This window comes from Poecilia latipinna, unplaced genomic scaffold, assembly GCF_001443285.1.
Source record: "Poecilia latipinna isolate Pla-1442-1.1 unplaced genomic scaffold, P_latipinna-1.0 Scaffold301, whole genome shotgun sequence".
In the NCBI taxonomy this organism is placed as follows: domain Eukaryota; kingdom Metazoa; phylum Chordata; class Actinopteri; order Cyprinodontiformes; family Poeciliidae; genus Poecilia; species Poecilia latipinna.
Genome location: NW_015112917.1, coordinates 355,991 through 373,423, shown reverse-complemented (window position 1 = coordinate 373,423; position 17,433 = coordinate 355,991). Strand labels below are relative to the sequence as shown.

The 17,433-nt window shown below is 39.5% G+C and overlaps 1 protein-coding gene across 1 annotated transcript in view; it reads left to right on the top strand.

Moving 5' to 3' along the window:
* The first annotated feature begins 3,350 nt into the window (after nt 1-3,350).
* Nucleotides 3,351-17,433, top strand: part of agbl4 (AGBL carboxypeptidase 4) — a 221,390-nt gene continuing 207,307 nt past the window's right edge. The window contains exon 1 of the mRNA XM_015034512.1: nt 3,351-3,442. Within this exon, the coding sequence (XP_014889998.1) occupies nt 3,405-3,442 (38 nt within the window). The 5' untranslated portion in view covers nt 3,351-3,404. The remainder of the gene's footprint in view (nt 3,443-17,433) is intronic.

Here is a 17,433-nt window from a genome sequence, read left to right as displayed (position 1 = left end):
TTTAGGAAGTTGTTTTGTTTCCGATCTTGATACTTTTCTAACATAATCACTCAAGGTTTATCTACATATTTATGCATTACGTTTCAGCATTTGGTTGAACTGCATCCAGGAAGCCAAACACAGAATGGATATTAATCCAAACAGATTTTTCTGTTTTTAATGCAGTCTTGTCCCAAAGCAGTTACAATCACATTGTTTTACTGCCAGGTGCTGTAACTGACAGGTCATGTTAAAGGTTAACAGAGAGGCCAGAGTTAGAAATCAGTGACTCAATGTTTTAAATGAGATGTCTGGCCTTCCCCTTAACCTTGATGTATAGCTTAGATCAGACTTTTTTTTTTCTTTTTTTTTTAACTATGTAAAATGTTTTGAAAAGAAAACCGCAACTTGTACAATGACTTTTCTTTTTTCCCCTCTCTGTTGGCTTCATAAGAAAGTATTTTGTGACTCATTGGTTTTGATCAACTACCTCATTAATTCCCTGCAGATCCATTATAGTTAGTTTCTGCCCTGAGAGATGTGAAGTCTTATTCATTGCACCAACATCTTCCAAAGTTATACATTTATGTTCACAAAAGCAAAGTTGAATTCAAGCTGGTATTCACAACGGCACCTCAGAGTGTATTTACTAGTGTTTGGTGCATGTGTTTGTGTGTTAATGGCATGTGTGCATCGATGTTGTGACACCTGTTCCAGCGTGACGCTCATCAGCCATGAGGACGACACGGGGTTTTGACACTCCCTGTCGATATGACATCTCAGACAACATGGATGTTAATCTCTCCTAACTGCTCACGGCCTAATTAAATCTTCCAGAGCAGCACACATGTGCAAATCCATGCACACACATAAAGTACATGTGAGAACTTCTAATTTGGTCCTGGTTGTGTGTAATTTATTTATTTCTGTTCTCTAGAATTAGGCATGCAGTGGTTTGTTTGATTATTAGAGCTAGTGTTTGACAAAAAGATGAGACCATTAAAGTTGTTGCTAAGTTAAATATACAATGTTTGTACACGCACCATTCTTCCGTTTTATATTGGTCATAAACCACTTTTCAGCTGCCATTGGGTCGCTTTTTTTTTTTTTTTTTTTACTGTCTGGCTCTACTTGAAGGATGCCTATAAGAGGGAAAGTAATCAAAAATATTCTCAAATCTAACATGAAAAGTAATCTAAGTTTATATTTTCTAAACTTAAGTTGTTTAGTGTCAGTTGACTCTTAAAGAAAAATGATCTGATCAATCCAAAATAAATCTGATTTACCTCCTCCTAGTACACTCTGGACGATTAAACCACAATGAACAATGAATACCTGATGTATATTACTGTAAATAATGTCAATAACAAAGCAGGTATAAAATGACATGGGCAGTTTTAAATACCTCGCAAACGGCTTGGGCACAAAACAACCAAAATGAAAAAAGGCAAAGAAAAAGTGGCAACATGATCACCAGATGCATCCACGTAGGAACAATGGCCTGCTCCCTTTCTACCATTTGTTTTTCTTAGATCCACAAAGTTTGTGATTGTTTTTACTCTGCTTTTTTTTTTACTTAAATTTATTCAAATAACCACAGAATGACTGCGTATCTGGTGCTTCCTTTCTAAACACTTCACTTGTTTTTTGTCCTTAATGTCCTTCCACAGACCGAGGAACTCCATTTACTTCGAGTTTCTTCCCATAATAACTTTTCTCCCTTATTTATCTCTGTGCATCTGTTTTCTTATCTATTTGTCTGTTTGTGTATTACTTTTTTTTTTTTTTACCTTACCACCTTTTCCCCCGCTTGACTGTTTGCCACCCTCGTTCCGTGTATCATCACGCCCGTGATTCAGTCTTCCTTTTTTTTTTTCCCTCCATCTTTGTCATCTGTCAAGACTTGGCTCCCTCAGAGTTAAACAGGCTAAACAAAAAGATTACAAACAGTGGGTAGAGTGAATCTAAAGAGGAAGACAATTTGAATTTGTTGTGGATGTAGAATGAGAAAAGGGCTGTGCAGTCAAAGAAAGGCAGTGGAGTCAGAGTAAGGCTGTATTTGCCTGAGGGGAAAAGGCTGAAAAGTAGCTCTCTCAACAGATGTGCGGGGCAGTAAAGTGTAATTGAAATGCCAGCAGCAATGGTCTTATCTCCCTGCTACAGGAGCCTGCTGCCAGTCTCAACATCAGTTAGATGTCATTTTACCTAAGTCTGAATCAGCCTGCCACAATCCGCAATCCCCATTCCTCTGATGCTAGGCAGGAGAAAAAGGCAGAAATGGATGAGGGGGAGGAGAAAGAAAGGGAGGGAGAGGCAGGGTGGGGGATTTTGTAATAGGATTTCAGTAGCACCCAGTTAACTTCCACCACCTGGACTTAGTTGGTAATTTGATATGCCCCATCAATAGGATTAATTTACACCACCGCAACATTACCATTGTCATTTCTTTGACTGTTTAAATATATATATATATATATATAAATCGATTCATTTCTCCCCACACATTTCTACTCTTGTCCTGATCCTAATCAAACTGGAGGTGGGAGGAAGGAAGTGAGGGAGATCTGTTCCAGAGTTTTCTAGCTATATACAAAGTCTTTGCACCCGGAGGAGGGTTGCAGCCAGACGGACATCCGCTGTGCTCCAGGCAAGGCTTTTTTTTTTTTTTGGCCAGGCGACATCCCTATGGGGGGAACCATAATGTCCTCCCAGATTAAAGGCTGGCACTCCTGAGCTGCTGCCTTTTATCAGAAACTTTGCTTCCACAACATGGGATCATCTGTGGGACATTAAAGCTGACTTATTTCTAGAATGTAATCCTAACGTGCCATGATTTTTGTGCCAGTGGTTATTTTTGTGGTGGCAGTGACAACTTCCCTACAACTCTGCACCATTTTTGACTCTTTTTTTTTTTCAGGTACCACAAGTTGACATGAGTTGTAGCCAACTGAAAATAAAAAAAATATATACTTCTGAACTATACTGTACTTGTACACAGTTTTCATAATTTTACCAAACTGTAATCTGTGTTATGTTTTAATGTGTTAATGGTTTAGAAAAAATGATAGTTGTACTTCTACAAACTCTCCTGCCTGAGCTGAAAATCTCAGTAGGTCCTTCAGACTTACTGTGCACACCAAGGTTTTCAGATCTCTGTAAAAAACTTCTAATAACATTAATCACTTCCCACGACACAGAAGAATTAATTTGATGAATAGTTCTCATCAAATTAAAGTTTTGAGGCTGTATTTGAGTCAATTTCTGGTCATTTTCCAAACATGTTTTTACTACATTAGCTGAATTGCTTTCCACTTTAATTTGAAAATAATGCATTTTTAAATCATCTGTTAATTTGTGTTTCATTTCAGCGGGTGATTTTCAACATTGTTAACTTCTCAAAGACCAAGAGTCTCTACAGAGAAGGCATGTCCCCTGTAGTCAAGTCAACCAGTCGGCCAAAATGGTAAGTAGAAATGTTCATCTTGCACATCTCATTTTGCATTTTGTAATTTGTATCTGTTTTAGTAATTCACCAACAGAATTTGTGTTTTTATATTACCTTTTCCGACTTTGCGATGTGTCTCTGATCCAGTTTACTCACATGTTCCCTAACAAACAAACAAACACATGCACACACGCGCGCACACACACAAACACACACACCCACACACACACACACACACACACACACACACACACACACACAAATGCTCACCTCACAGACCCGAAACTTTAGCTTTCCAGATTGGATGCATCTGGGTGCATTAGCATGTGATCCTATGGTGTGGCGCCTGATGGCTGTCTGATGTAATAACGCTTGACTGATGGATGCAGAGATGTGTATGCACGCGTGAGAGTGAATGAATAGGTGGGGCAGGAGGGAATGGGCATGGTGCAGTGAGGTTGGGCACGGTGTCTGCCAAGCAGGCTGGTGTATCCAGCGGGGCGGAGAACAGGGGAGCATGATGAAGTGTTGCCATCCACGAGGAGCCCTGACATCTGTCATCGGTTGATGGAGGGCATCGGCAAAAGCGGCAGGCATCTGCCACCCTGAGCTGTGCACGTCTGCTGGCTTCGTGCTCGCACCGACGATGGCATGCCGGGCGCAGGCTAATAGGAAGAGACAATGGGCACGACACCGTAGTCAGGAAAAATGAACTGCTGTCTGCAGTACAGCACAGTGCAGCGTGGTGCATCTTAACCTCCTTGCTCTCTTTGTTTTCATTCCTTGTTTAGTTGCAGCTGTCTGCTGTTTGCTCGTGCGGAGGTATGACTGTTTTCTTAGATTCAACGTGTCTCCTTGTGTCTGCTCACTCCATCAATTTATTCAGAGAATAGTATGCTTGGATTTTGCTTTATCTTTCTGATGAAAGTAGTTGCTCTGATAGTTTGCTACAGAACCAGGAGTATGTCTACGTCATATGACATCTATAATATAATAAAGCTCTATGAATATCTAAAGGCATCTGGGATATTCCATCCTAACCTAGTTTCCTGGAATCTCCTATTTTATCCAGGCAATTTATCGCACTGTTGATGTAAATCATATTTGCTGATGGTGAAAGGACCACTCCTACTACTGCTTCTTTATAGAGGTCTGGTTCAGCTGTTGAGTTTGTGTGGAACAAAGAGAGACTGCAGCCTTAAAATAGTCCCGATTTTTACCAGTAAAACTATAACGCGAGTCTTTTTTTTAGGAATTGCACTGTTTTTCTTCTAACAAATGACTTACATTTCAGGGAAAACTTTAACTGTAGCAAACTGTAAATTTTGCCGAGACACAGTTATGTTTTTTTATGCTTTTGAAGCAGAGCAGAGGTCCAGTCAGGGTCACAACCTGGAGTTCTGCAGCGATAATGTCTGATTGTATTACGTTGGATACAAAACATAGCTGAATTTAAATCAGTTCCAAGTCAGATCAAGTTTTCAAAATGTATTGATTCAAGAATTATTAGTCTATAAACTGTAAATATAACTCTGAGTATAAATTCTACAACATTATGAGTTGGCTGATAAACATGACTTTGACAAGCCGATTAACTTTTTACATATAAAGATGGAAACCAAAATTTCCATCTTTATATGTAAAGCGTCAAAAAAACGACTCATGGTCAGATGTGGAGTGAAGAGGAGGTAAAGGCCCTCATAGATATATGGTCAGAAGAAAATATATCACAGCTACTTGTAATCACTCACAAAAACAAGGTTTTGAAGCTAATTAGTGTGAAAATTCCCTCGTACAGTTGCAAAGACTTTGCCGTCAATACATCAAAATGCGTGACATGCTAAGGACAAGTGGAAGTTCAGGAGACGCAAAGGACAAATTTCCTTGGTATGATGAACTAGGTGCTATTCTTGGCACTCGATCCAGGAGCCGCCTGCAACACGCTGTGGAGTCTGACCAAAAAGAGCCTCCGCTCTATGTCTTCTTCAGAGGTTTTTGTGTCAATTCCTTCAGTAGTTCTTGGTGCAGCGCTATCAAAGGCGACGGGGGGGGGACATGTTTTTCAGTTAGTTTGAGTCGTTTGACACAGCGTAGTGTGAATGCGAACTACAGTCCTGAAAATGGAACAAATGTTGCAATTTTGATCCCCAATCGTACCGAGCCTACCGGACTATCAGGTGTGAAAACACCATCAGTTACTTTAAAATTTCAGTTGTTGATAGTTCTGCTTGTCAGTGCCAATGGCTTCATGTTAATGTTTCGGAGTGAGAAAATAATAGCCACATTTAGTATATTGAGTTTTGCATTTTTCTAGAGGTCATAACAATGTTAAAAATGTTTATAAGTAGTATTTTATGCCAATGTTGGGAATATCCAAGCAGTAATAATTGCATAGAAACCTGAAAACAACAAAACAGCATCAGTTAAGGGTAAATCTACAAAATACTTGTCACCTACCAGAGCCATTTGCTGAGGTAGAGTTCCTCTCTCTTAATCTGAGTTAGTCCTGATTCTTGCAATGGAAATGGAAACTGTTGACGGATGGATATAGACAGCCACCCCGGTTGCTTGAAAAGGATCCTGCAGTGGAAATGTACTTTCACATTGTGACAAAAAGAAAAGCTTTGCCGGGAATGATGCAGACCTCTAATGTGATCCAACAGGTAGCTAGAGTAAGTACTCTAGCTACCTGTTGATCTGAAAGCACCTTAGCATATTATATTGCAATTTAGTTCTTAATCCTTTTAAACCCTAAGATGTTTAAAGATCCATACTTTCTGGGTTCATGTAGTAGAAGCTAACATCGCTGACACTTGACTCCGTCTCCCTCCAAAGGCTAAACTAGTTTTAACCACTCCTCTCACCACCATGCCATCGAAGGGGCAAAAAGTCTCTCGCACTTGTAAAGCTATTTTCAACTGTTTCTCGGCTTCCAAGACTGCAGCTGTCATTGTCTGTGTCCCCAGAAAGTGGTCAAGATGCTTTTAACACAACCTCCTCTATTTGACTTTCCATGAGCACAACAAAGCACAGACAGCTCCTAAACTAGCAATCTTCTTTTTGACAGTTACAGATATGGAATAAATAAAAACGGCAGAGTGGAGAGCTTCACCTGTCTGGTCCAAACTCACACAGCTTAGGTTCGGTGGGGGGGGGGAGGCGAAGAAGAGAGGGAGGGAAGCTGAGACGTCGAGACAGACATGGAGGTTGGAGGAGAAAAACACAAAAAAAACAAGACAGAGATTAGAGACAGGTAGACACCGAGGAGAGAAGTGGCGAGAGTGAGCAGCAAACGATTGCTCCCCACCGCCCACCAGCCTTATGTCTGTTTTTATCAAAAGGATCGTCAGTTTTAGCTAAGGAGATGAAGCCTTTATCTCCCCGTGCAGGTGCCTTATGTCCTGGGGCTCCGGATTCGTTTGGTGCTGGAGGCTGCAGAGCTCGACTGGCCTCGGCAAAGCTGGGCATCTCGGAGAGAGACAACTGCCAGATTACAGTCCAGCAGGACATTCACTGCTACAGGTGGAGGGATCTATCGTTTATCCCTCACTCAATCCCCTTTTTCCTTCAGTCCATCCCTTCATGACTTTTCTAGCCAGGAGACACCGGAAGCCCGTATCATCCCACATTACAGCACAGCTGCAGGCTGAATGTTTGATAAGAAAAAAAAAATAAAAATACAGGCACAGAATGAATTACTTTCTGAACTTTGCAACAAATTAATGATGAAGTTGTCATGAGCAGATAACTAAACTCATCTCGAGGTTTTTTTTAATTTATCTTTTATTCTGCTCTGTGGAAAAGAAAAACTGACAACCGCAATAGAGAAATAGAGATGCGAGCAGAGCTGTTACTTTGCACCAACATTAGTACCATATTCATTATTCATTGTGACTTCTAAAAATACCAATCGGCACTAGAAACTGGGAATTGACTTAACATTCAGAGTGAAAAAGCGTGAGTGTTTGAGTCGGAGAAAAGAGAGAAAACCATATTTTCTTGTACTAGTCTGTCGAACACAACAGCCCCCTCGGTGACAGTAAGTGCCAACCGAGCTCCCCGCGGTCTGCTTGTTGTTAGACTGCTAGAGCAAAGAATTGCTCAGGATCCTTATTTTCCGAGATAAACTAATTAGAAAGTCAGGGAGCGTGGTGTAATGCAGCTGTCGGAGGCCGGAATGCGGTGACTGGGATAATGGCCAGCAAGGTTGCACGAGACTGCATCAGCCATTAAAGAAAAGGGAAACAAGTGTGATAGAATTTGAACAAATGGGCTGCAATAATGGATTGTTTTATTAGTTTGTGTGCAAAAGATTGAACAAACCATTTAAAAATTGATAAGTTTTGCTTTGATGCTTATGCAGGCACCGTACATGGTTAATCAGCTAATAGCATGGCAGTAACTCAATACATGTAAGCATCTAGATGTGGTTGGTGAAAGTGAGCATTAGAATGGGGAAGACAAGGAATTTAAGTGACTCTGCATGATATCCACAAGCGGTCTGGTTGTTGATACCAGACCAGTCAGAGTGTTTCAGAAACTGCTGATATACTGGGAACTTAGTAAGCAACCATTTCAGTTTTGTTTGGCAAAAAGAAAACATCCAATGAGTGATATTTGTGTGCAAGAAAGTACCTTGTCGATGTTGGTGGACAGACTGGGTCAGGATGATAAAATGGTCCACAGTAGCTCAAATCACCAGCCGTTACAAACAAGATATCAATTATTTCATCTCTGAGCGCACAACATGTGGAAACTCAAGCAGATGGGCTTGTGCAGCAGAACACTACACCGGATACCGCTCCTGTCTGCTAAGAACAGGAAATTAAAGCTGCAATTTGTGCAGGCTGATCATATAAGTTGGGTTTCATTTTTTTTTTTTTTTTAGATGTTGCGTGGTCTAACGAGTCCGGTGACTTCAGCTGCAACATTCAGATAGTAGGGTCAGAATTTGATGTAACTTTAAAAGTATGAATTGATCCTTTTCTATAAGAATAGTTTAGTCTGGTATTGGTGTAAAAGTGTGTGGAATATGTTCTTGGCACATTTTGGGCAGCATTTAAATACCCCAGCTTACTGTAGTAGTCTTGTTGACCATATTCAACAAGAATAAGACAATGTTTTCCCATCTTCTGATGGCTACTTTTGCAAGATAATGCACCATGTCACGAAGCTCAAATTACCTCCAGCTAGTTTCTTTAACATCAGTTCATTGTACTCCAGTGGCCTTCACATCCAAGAGAACTCCTTTGGGATTTAGTACAATAGGTGATCCTCATCTTGGATGTATAGCAGAGAAAACTGCAGCAACACATGATCATATCACATCAATATAGACCGAAATCTCTAAACAGGGTTTCCAACGTTTTGTTGAATCCGTCACTAAACAATAAAGCACTTCTGGAGTTAAAACAGATTCCAAGCTTTTAGAAGCCCAGTGTGCTTGATGGAATGACTTTTGAGTAAATAAGGTCAGCTTCACACCTTCAGACGCCTCATTTTGTTAAAATACCAGTCGACACCATGTCAGCGAGCGTGAAAATATAAATCTAGCATTGATGATCCTCAGACTATAGATTTAGGTACTTCTACTCAAACCGTTGCCCGATTACCAAATTCTTGCTCAGTGTGAATCTTGACAGTTTATCTGAAACTTCCTTCTTCTCTTGTTGACTCAACTCACTGAGTTCAGTCTGAGGCTGTTTTATTGTATTGGGATATTTTACGGTTAATCTAACTGACTTCCACTAAATGCAGCAGTCGACTCATTTACACTTTGTGTGTTTTTAAACCGTTTAGAAAAGCACTCTATTTAAACCATTTAGAAAAATGAAAACCCTACTTGCTAATTTAATTACAAAGAGGACATTCACAATGATTTATATATCAAACACACTGATTTGGAGTGTCTCCTTTAATTAACTTTTCACTTTTTTGTTTAGTCTGTAGGTGTAAAAATAGCTTCACCTCTAACTGAGCTAACGGATGAACAGTCAGAGTTGGGCGGCGTGGGGAGGGGGGCATTAGTTGCCAAACATTGCTTCTAAAGTTGGAACCAACCAACCTTGATGAAGGGTAAATCTGTTTTTTTTTTTCCCTCGCACTTTATTATGGGGCACAACAAATAAAACCCAGTACATATTTTTTTTGTTTATTTTACAAGCAGCTGTGCACAGCTGCTCGTCTGACACACACATACAGTCAGTCAATCAGTGAGTCAGTCTGGTAGCTTTTGCATCTCGACTTAAATCCCTCCTGTAAGCAGGTGATGCAACAGCAAAGTGAAATTCTATTTGGAAGTGTCTGCCTCCCCATCGAGGTGCATGTTTGCAGTAATTGTTCTGTCAATCAGAAATGTTCCGTCCTGTGTTTTTATTTTTTGATTGTCTGACTTGCCACCTGTTAAGTCCTGGCAGAGGGTGAGGGGTGGGGGAGGAGAGGTGAGACAGAGGTGAGAGGAAGACGCTGGATATGTCCGCTGGTCTGTGTGATTCTCCCTGCTCGTGTTTTAGTTTGCTAGCGTGTGTGTGACTCAGTGAATTCAGTGGTTGTTTATATGTTCAAATAACTTTGTCATGAATTTTTATTCATTCTTTATGCAGTTTATTAAACACGATGCTGTTAGTTTGTTTTATTCAATCATGGATTGTAAAGGCGCTACGAATAAACAGTCCAGACATTTTAGCCAGTAGTTGACTGTAGACCTAACCAGGAAAATATAACAAAAATATAGCATCGGCAATTATTTTACTTTCCTTAATGAAATCTGCAACCTTAACTAAACTTGACTGTAGATCCAGTGTTTAACTTTTTCTCTGCCTAAACAAAAGAAAAGACAAAAGAGAAGCTTCTGACTCACCAGAGTTTAGCAGAAACTAGATCAGAAATAAATTGTTTTAAGTTGATAATATATCAATCAAGCACCTTTACACATGGATACACAAAAATAGCAAACTCTCTGGAAATATCAAACAATTTAAAATATGTCTGCGGGATTTTACAGTATGTTATCTTTTGAAAAGTTGAACATCTCTAAAAGTTGTTTTTTTTATGCTTAAAATGTAGTGAATTGGTTTCCTTTGTCATTCAGAGAGGAGTCTCCAATCTGATAAAATACGAAATTGCATTGTTTACCTGCAGGGGCGGTGAATGGAAAATAGATTTTTGATCTTACTTCAGTGCTTTGTGTGTCAATTGCAAAACATTTCCCACAAAAATGTTGTCATGCCCAGCAGTAGGCCGCTCGCATCTTCGGCGGGGGAAACAAAACTCACTTTTGATTAAAGCAATCCAAATGGACGTGTTTATTGAACTTGATTTATGGTGATTATTTAGCATGTGGAAGAGTTTACTAATGTTGTGATGTTAATGTTATGTCTGTCTCTGTTGTGACTTTTTAAGTTTCAAAACAGTAGTCTTATAGAATCAAAAAAATATTTTCTTAAAACCAAAAAAGTTGGGTTTATTTCTACAGCACCAATGGAGAATGGATCTTTTCCCAAGACACCTTTTGGCACATATATGGCACAATTTCTGTTTGGCCCAATTCATAGCCAGTTATGTAGCATCTAATTTGGACCTTTTTTATTATTATTATTTAAATCAGATGTATTCCAAATGAAGCAAACAATATAATTACATTGACGGGATGATTATGAATCTCTCTGTGTGTCATCTTGACTTTTACCATCTCCAAAGTGTAGCTAACATATCAGGCCTTTTAAATAAAGACACTTGTCTGTTTCATAAGAAACTGTAATCCATGAAATTGTAAAGTTTATAAAAGTGGCCAAACTAAAAAAAAAAAAAAAAAACAAAAAAAAAAAACTAGTTGCAACAAAAAAATAAATAAAAAACTCATTCACCACAGCAGATGAACCAGATCTACTTGTATTTGTTGTATGTTTTACTCATACGGCTTGAAGTGGCGGAGGAAAATTGCACTTGTCAGCCTCAAAGAAACCTCTTATCCTATACCGCATGCCTCCCTTCCTGCAACTGCAGCAGTGCTGAGCAGGGCCATCTGACTCTGAACACGGGCAGTGTGTGATGATGGTGAGGGAGACGGTTTCTCTCCATGGGACGGAGTGCCAGGCAGCAAATTGAAGACGAACAAAATGTAAAGGTTGTATGATAACTACAGCAGACCTTGCAGACTCCTCCTAGGGTTCGGCACACATCTCGCTCGGCTCCTCGCCTGCCGCTGAGCCGCTTGCGCAATTAACTGTGTGCCATGCCTTTTAATAATAGACATTTTAATTGTCGACAAATGAAGAGTGATGTAAAATAGCTAATAGCTTGTGCTAATTAATAGGGGAATTGAACGCTTGTTAATTAAGGGCAAACAGGACAAGGACCGTCTCGGTTAATTTGAGCAATAAAACCGAGACGAACGACTGATTTCTTAACAGATCCTCTGCAGAAAAACACCGAGCGACCCTCCACTACATTGTCACTGTCATAGGCTCAGTTCTTGCCTTTACCTCTCTGTTCTTTGGTTGAATTTTGAGACGCATGCATAATCTAAGCATACACAGAAGTAATATAAACGAGAATGGCCTGGCCTCCTGCATATGACTCCCCAAAGATAAGAGGAAATGAAACAAATCCTACCTATATAGTGTCCTCAGAATGTAATAAAGGCTATTAGCCACAAGTGTTTTGGTGGTATAATAAAACGCTTGATTTGTTTTCATGTCTAGCTGATAATTTAAACAGAAACCAATTTCTGTTCATATTTAGGACGTCGTTCTGCTTCAGTTATGTCTTTGTTTCCTCAGCTTTTTTTTTTTTTTTAGCTGGCCTTAGAACTGAACCTTAAAACCAGTTTACTGCCTTTTCACACTCATCTTTCTCTGTTCAAAAGCTTTACTGCCATGTTGTTCTGAAACACATTTATTACACCTGCAGTCTACTGTGCCTCAGGCTTCCATCTCACTGAGACCTGAGATAATTTCAAAGGGGCTCAATGCTTTCTTGATTTCATTTAGCAGTGAGAACTTTAAAAATCATGTGAAATCATTGAAATTTCATTTTTGGATGTTAATATTAAAGAAATGTTGTATGCAATGTTCCCTCCCAATCACCATTGTGTAATGGAGAGCTGGACTTTTTTTCCCCCCAAACTAAAGTAAGGACAGAAGTAAATGAAGGCAATAAATGTGGCTTTCAAGCATAAATTACAATTGACTTTGTAGTTAAAATATGTTTGAGATGTACTTTATAAACACACTGTATATATTTCTCCCTTTTCACCTTAAAGGAACTGACTGCAATTAAGAAAAAGAAGACATTACCTGTTATATGAAGTTGTTTTGACTCAAATCCAAACTTAGTTGGGTGTGTGTATTTCATACAATTTGATTACAAAAATGTTCTCATTCGTGTCGTCGTCTAAAGAGTCGAGAAAAGAGCCGTTCTTTAATATGAAAGGCCACTTTTCTGTTTCTGCTTCTCAGTGCATTCTGCAAGTCTTTATTATTTAGGTAAAACAAATTAGGATAAAGAAGAAGAGAGGGAGAAGCTCCAACTGCATCAGTCAACAGCTCGCACATTTTTCTTGTTCACAGAAACTCATTAGTATGCTGCCAGAGGTTGTGAAAGAGGATTATGTGGAGGAAATAATGGGACAAAATGTAGCAAATAGATTAATAATCTTCTGGCTGATAAGGATGCGATGTGTGTCTGTGGGTGTGCCCAACCCCGCATACGCCGAGTTTCGCAATGAAACAGTAAATGTATTACGACAGAGAGGCACGTTGCCCCTGACTCTCCATTCAACCCACAAAATGACTTACCTGGACAGTTTTATGTTTGCCTGGAGGAGAATTAAAAAGCCACTTCATTTCCTCTTTTACAGGCTGGGTAGGCATGTCAGCACAGCCCTCCCTCTGAACGCGCTCTAATCTAAATGCTTTTGTCAAGGGAGATTTGGTAGATTGCAGTAGGCAGAGGTACAAATTGGCTGTGTCATCTTATAATGAACTAGGTGAGGCGTTGCAGTTTTTCTGCAGCCAACAGCCTGATGATTACTATACTGTAAGTCCAAGCTGTCTTTAGTATTGCAGGCGGAGGACCTCACCTTCACCCCATCTTGTTCGGGAAGTCTGTTCTTATGAACTTGGCAAAATATTTGATCAGGTTAGGCCCAGTAAATCCAAACACATTTTACAGCTGCTTATGCTTGAGTTATGTTACACATAAACTGCAGGACGTGAAGGCCCGAGCTTCCTTTACAAGACATGTCCACCTGCCACTATATATATATATATATATATATATATATATATATATATATATATATATGCATGGTTCAAAAAGCTAAGATCAAGAGCTCAGGGTCAGGTTGAATCCAACATGTCAGGGGTATTGTGGTGGGTCCTGGGTCCTGTCAACTGGTGCTTTTAACACACAATGGACACATCATTCTGAATTGCACTGAGACAGAGCAGGTCACTAGATGCACACGTCTGAATAGAACAGGTTAGAAAACCATTTCTGGTCCGCCACACTTTGGAGTGTCGACATTGAATATGGTGAACCAAAATAACATTTTTAAAAAGCGGGTTTATTTTTTTGTTTTTGTTTTTGTTTTTGTTTTTTGTTTTTTTCAATGCAAGCCCTGCAAAGCCAATTTGTGTCACCTTTTACGGACTGAAAACCAACTGAGCCCTAAATAAATACTTGTAGACGTGTTTGTTATAAACCTACCACAGATTACAGGAGTGTTGTTAAGGGGTATTGAATGATTAAGATTTTTTTTGCAGAGAAAGCTAAATATCTCTTTTAGTAATGCAATAAAACAATTTCAATTTGAAGTCAAACATATTTCATTGATTCATAAAGGGGAAATAATTATTGTTGTATATGATCCAAGTTTATTCAGAACTGTTCAGAATAGTGATGGCTGTGGTCAAGAAGAATCTCCTGTAGTGGACAGTACTACAGTAAATTTGAGGAACCCTCTGACTGAAGATACTGTATACTAATCTGATCGAGGATGTGATATTCTTCATTTTATGGAGAATCATTTCCAGGCTGTTTCTGTTTCTCCAGAACAGAAACAGCCTATCTTTTCAATTTGTTGAGGTTTTTAACTTGGTTTTTAATGACTGATGACATTACCTCACAGATGATGGCAGAAGAAATTACTCTTCTGCTCTGACCTTTCTTCACTGTTCCCTTCAGTACAGTAGACGGTTGTCTTGGTGAAGTTTGGGTTGTAGTTACACGATTATCCTAACATAACAGGCTTAGTGTCACGATTGCCAGCTTGATGATTACATTCATAGAGAAAGTTGCATCACGCATTCTGCAACATCCATCAACTCTGTCAATCCTTTGCCTCTATCAGGCTTCTTCTGCGCATGTTCATCTCCAGGTTTCCAAAAATACCTAAATCTGTGCCCTTCACTTTGTTTTATTTGGTTGGGATGAGGAGGAGAAAGCAGAGGAGGAGTGGGTAAATATTTTACTGAAACTGTTTTCCTGTCACTTTGACTTGAATTTTCCTAGGCCTTAAACAAGAAAGTAGTGAACTGGAGCGTACATTTTGGGGAACTGAACCGTATCAAAACTCAGGACTGTAATTTAAATCCTGGTGCAGAGTTTGTCCCCCGACATATTTTCCTGTTGTAACTGAGATGGAAGTATGGCATATTGATAGAAGGATAATTTGTTTGCTTTCTCAGTCCTAGCAGGTGATACTGGCTATTTGCCCATGTCATGTATCCCATGTAATGCCGAGTAAATTGCAGGTATTTCAAGTAAATAAAGTTTATTTGCAACAGATGTAGTATAAAATTGTAGCTATCACTGGAAGCTGAAGCTTTCGTGTGTTTGAAGATGTTCATAGTGTTGATGTCTGAAAATGTCCATTGGGCCATTTGCAAAATTGCCAAAGAACCCCTCCCCCCCCTCCATTTCTGTCCAATTCACAATGCCAGATAAAAGCTCATCCTGACAGCACAAACTTTGAAACCCCAATAAAAACTATTGTGTTTATATAAAGCAATGCCGTCCGAATTTGTGTGCATGTATAGGTTTCCTTCTGCCTGGGTGGCTTTGGGTGTGTGCACATGGCTTGCTCTATGAATATGTGCATCTGTTTGTACTTGCTTGTGTTTGTGTTTGTCAGCAAGTTTGTTGACAACACTGTAGGACATCAGGGTGGGATTGCTCTGACTGCGAGGAAACAGTTCATCTGAATATAGATGGGTCCCATCTGGAGGCGGTTGGCTTCGGCCCTTTATAATTTTGTAAGCAGCTAAGCATCTGGGGCCCGCTAATGAAACCAAAGGCACAAGAAAAGGCCCAGGGCTACTGCAAGCTGCCTGTAGCTGTCAAAAATGTAAGACTGGGGATTGGGATAAGAGTGGAAAAAATGGATGGAGGGAGGCATGAGCCAGGAGGAAAGGAGTGTGTTGAGAATATTGGATATCTTAAAGAGACCTCGATGACTCCTGTGAGACAACATTCAGGAAACCCAAATAGGCCATTAGAAAACTGAGCCATAAAACGAAGACAGTGGTGTCTTTATTGTGGCCCATTAACTTGGATGTTCATGTGGAGATAGCTGCTCAGTGTGGTCATGTAATGAGCAATACAACAATGCCCCTGCAATGACTGATGCTTTAGGTTAAGAAAGGAAGAGGAGAAAAAAGAAAAAAAAACTTTTTGTAATTAACAGAATTAGCAAATGTCAGCTTTTGTGCAGTTTACGACCAACATGGCTTGTATGGTTGTTCCATCGGGGTTATGAATATTTGCCGGTCTTAAAGGCTCACCTTTATTTCTTATGTGAGGGGGGAATAAATTGTCATTCTCTAATTATGACTGACCTGAGAAGAGCAATTTAGAGCAGTTTGTTTATTTTATTTTTTGCAATCTACAAAGTTTGCACGTCCTATTAAATGCACGTGCAAAAGTGGTGCAGACCGCCGTCTTTTAATGAGGATTTTGGCTGTGATCATGGAGAGTGTCAGAGTGCAATGACAATGATGAGCAAAACAAATCCCAACACTCCCTTCGTGTGCTCTCTGTTGGCCCTAAATTTATTGTGCTTGCTATTCTCTTCATTGTGCCAATAATCCTGTTTGTGTGTTTGTGGAACAGGTTTGCACATGCTATAAAATTGGTTGTTTTTGTACAAGCAAACATTTAGAAGATCAGGCTGGAAGACTGGATTTTTTACTTAATTTTTTTTTGCTAAGATTTTTTTTCACCTGTGGCCTTAATTGAACATTGATTTGATAGGAAAGAGGATGAAGAGAGAAGAGATAGGAATGCAGCAAATGACCTGAGACTGGGAATTGAACCCAGGACAACTGTGCCAAAAACTATAGTCAATGCACAAGATGTTCCTGCTGTAACAAAAAAAAATAAAGACTTAAGACTTGGACTCTTTGACATAAGAGTTGAAAAATACCCCTGGCAAACTCTTCTTAGTCCAGTAATATCCCAGCAGTTTGCTTCACTGTGCTGAATTAAGCACTTTTACTTTTCCAAGGTCATAAATTGGTCAAAGTATAAAAGAAATATATTCTGTCATGGACACTCTGAAAAATGCAATGAAAAGACCAAAATCAATGCCGTGGCTGCAGGCCATAGAAACCCAGAAATCTAGGAAGAAAACATTAAAAACGTAATAAATCCCCAGGAATAAAAGAACTGCTTTCTAATAGACCTTTTGCAACCATGATCTAGGGGTACTTTTCAGATGTAGATTTCTTTGCACAACTGTGGTGTTAAGGCCCATATATTTAAGGGAATTCAAAGATTTATGTCTAAAAGTCCAGCTTCTTTAATGTTAAGTTGGATTATCTGCAGGTTGAAAGCCTACTTATTTCTGTAAAAATACAATGTGAGTCTAGAGGTCCTGAACTGTCCTAACACACATGTGATTCTTTAGTCTCTCCTGTTGTTGGAACGAAGCTGAAGTTGGTTTCCAATTCCAGCTTCCAATAGCTAAAGGACGATTCCACTTAATTTTTCACTACTTTCCGCATCTT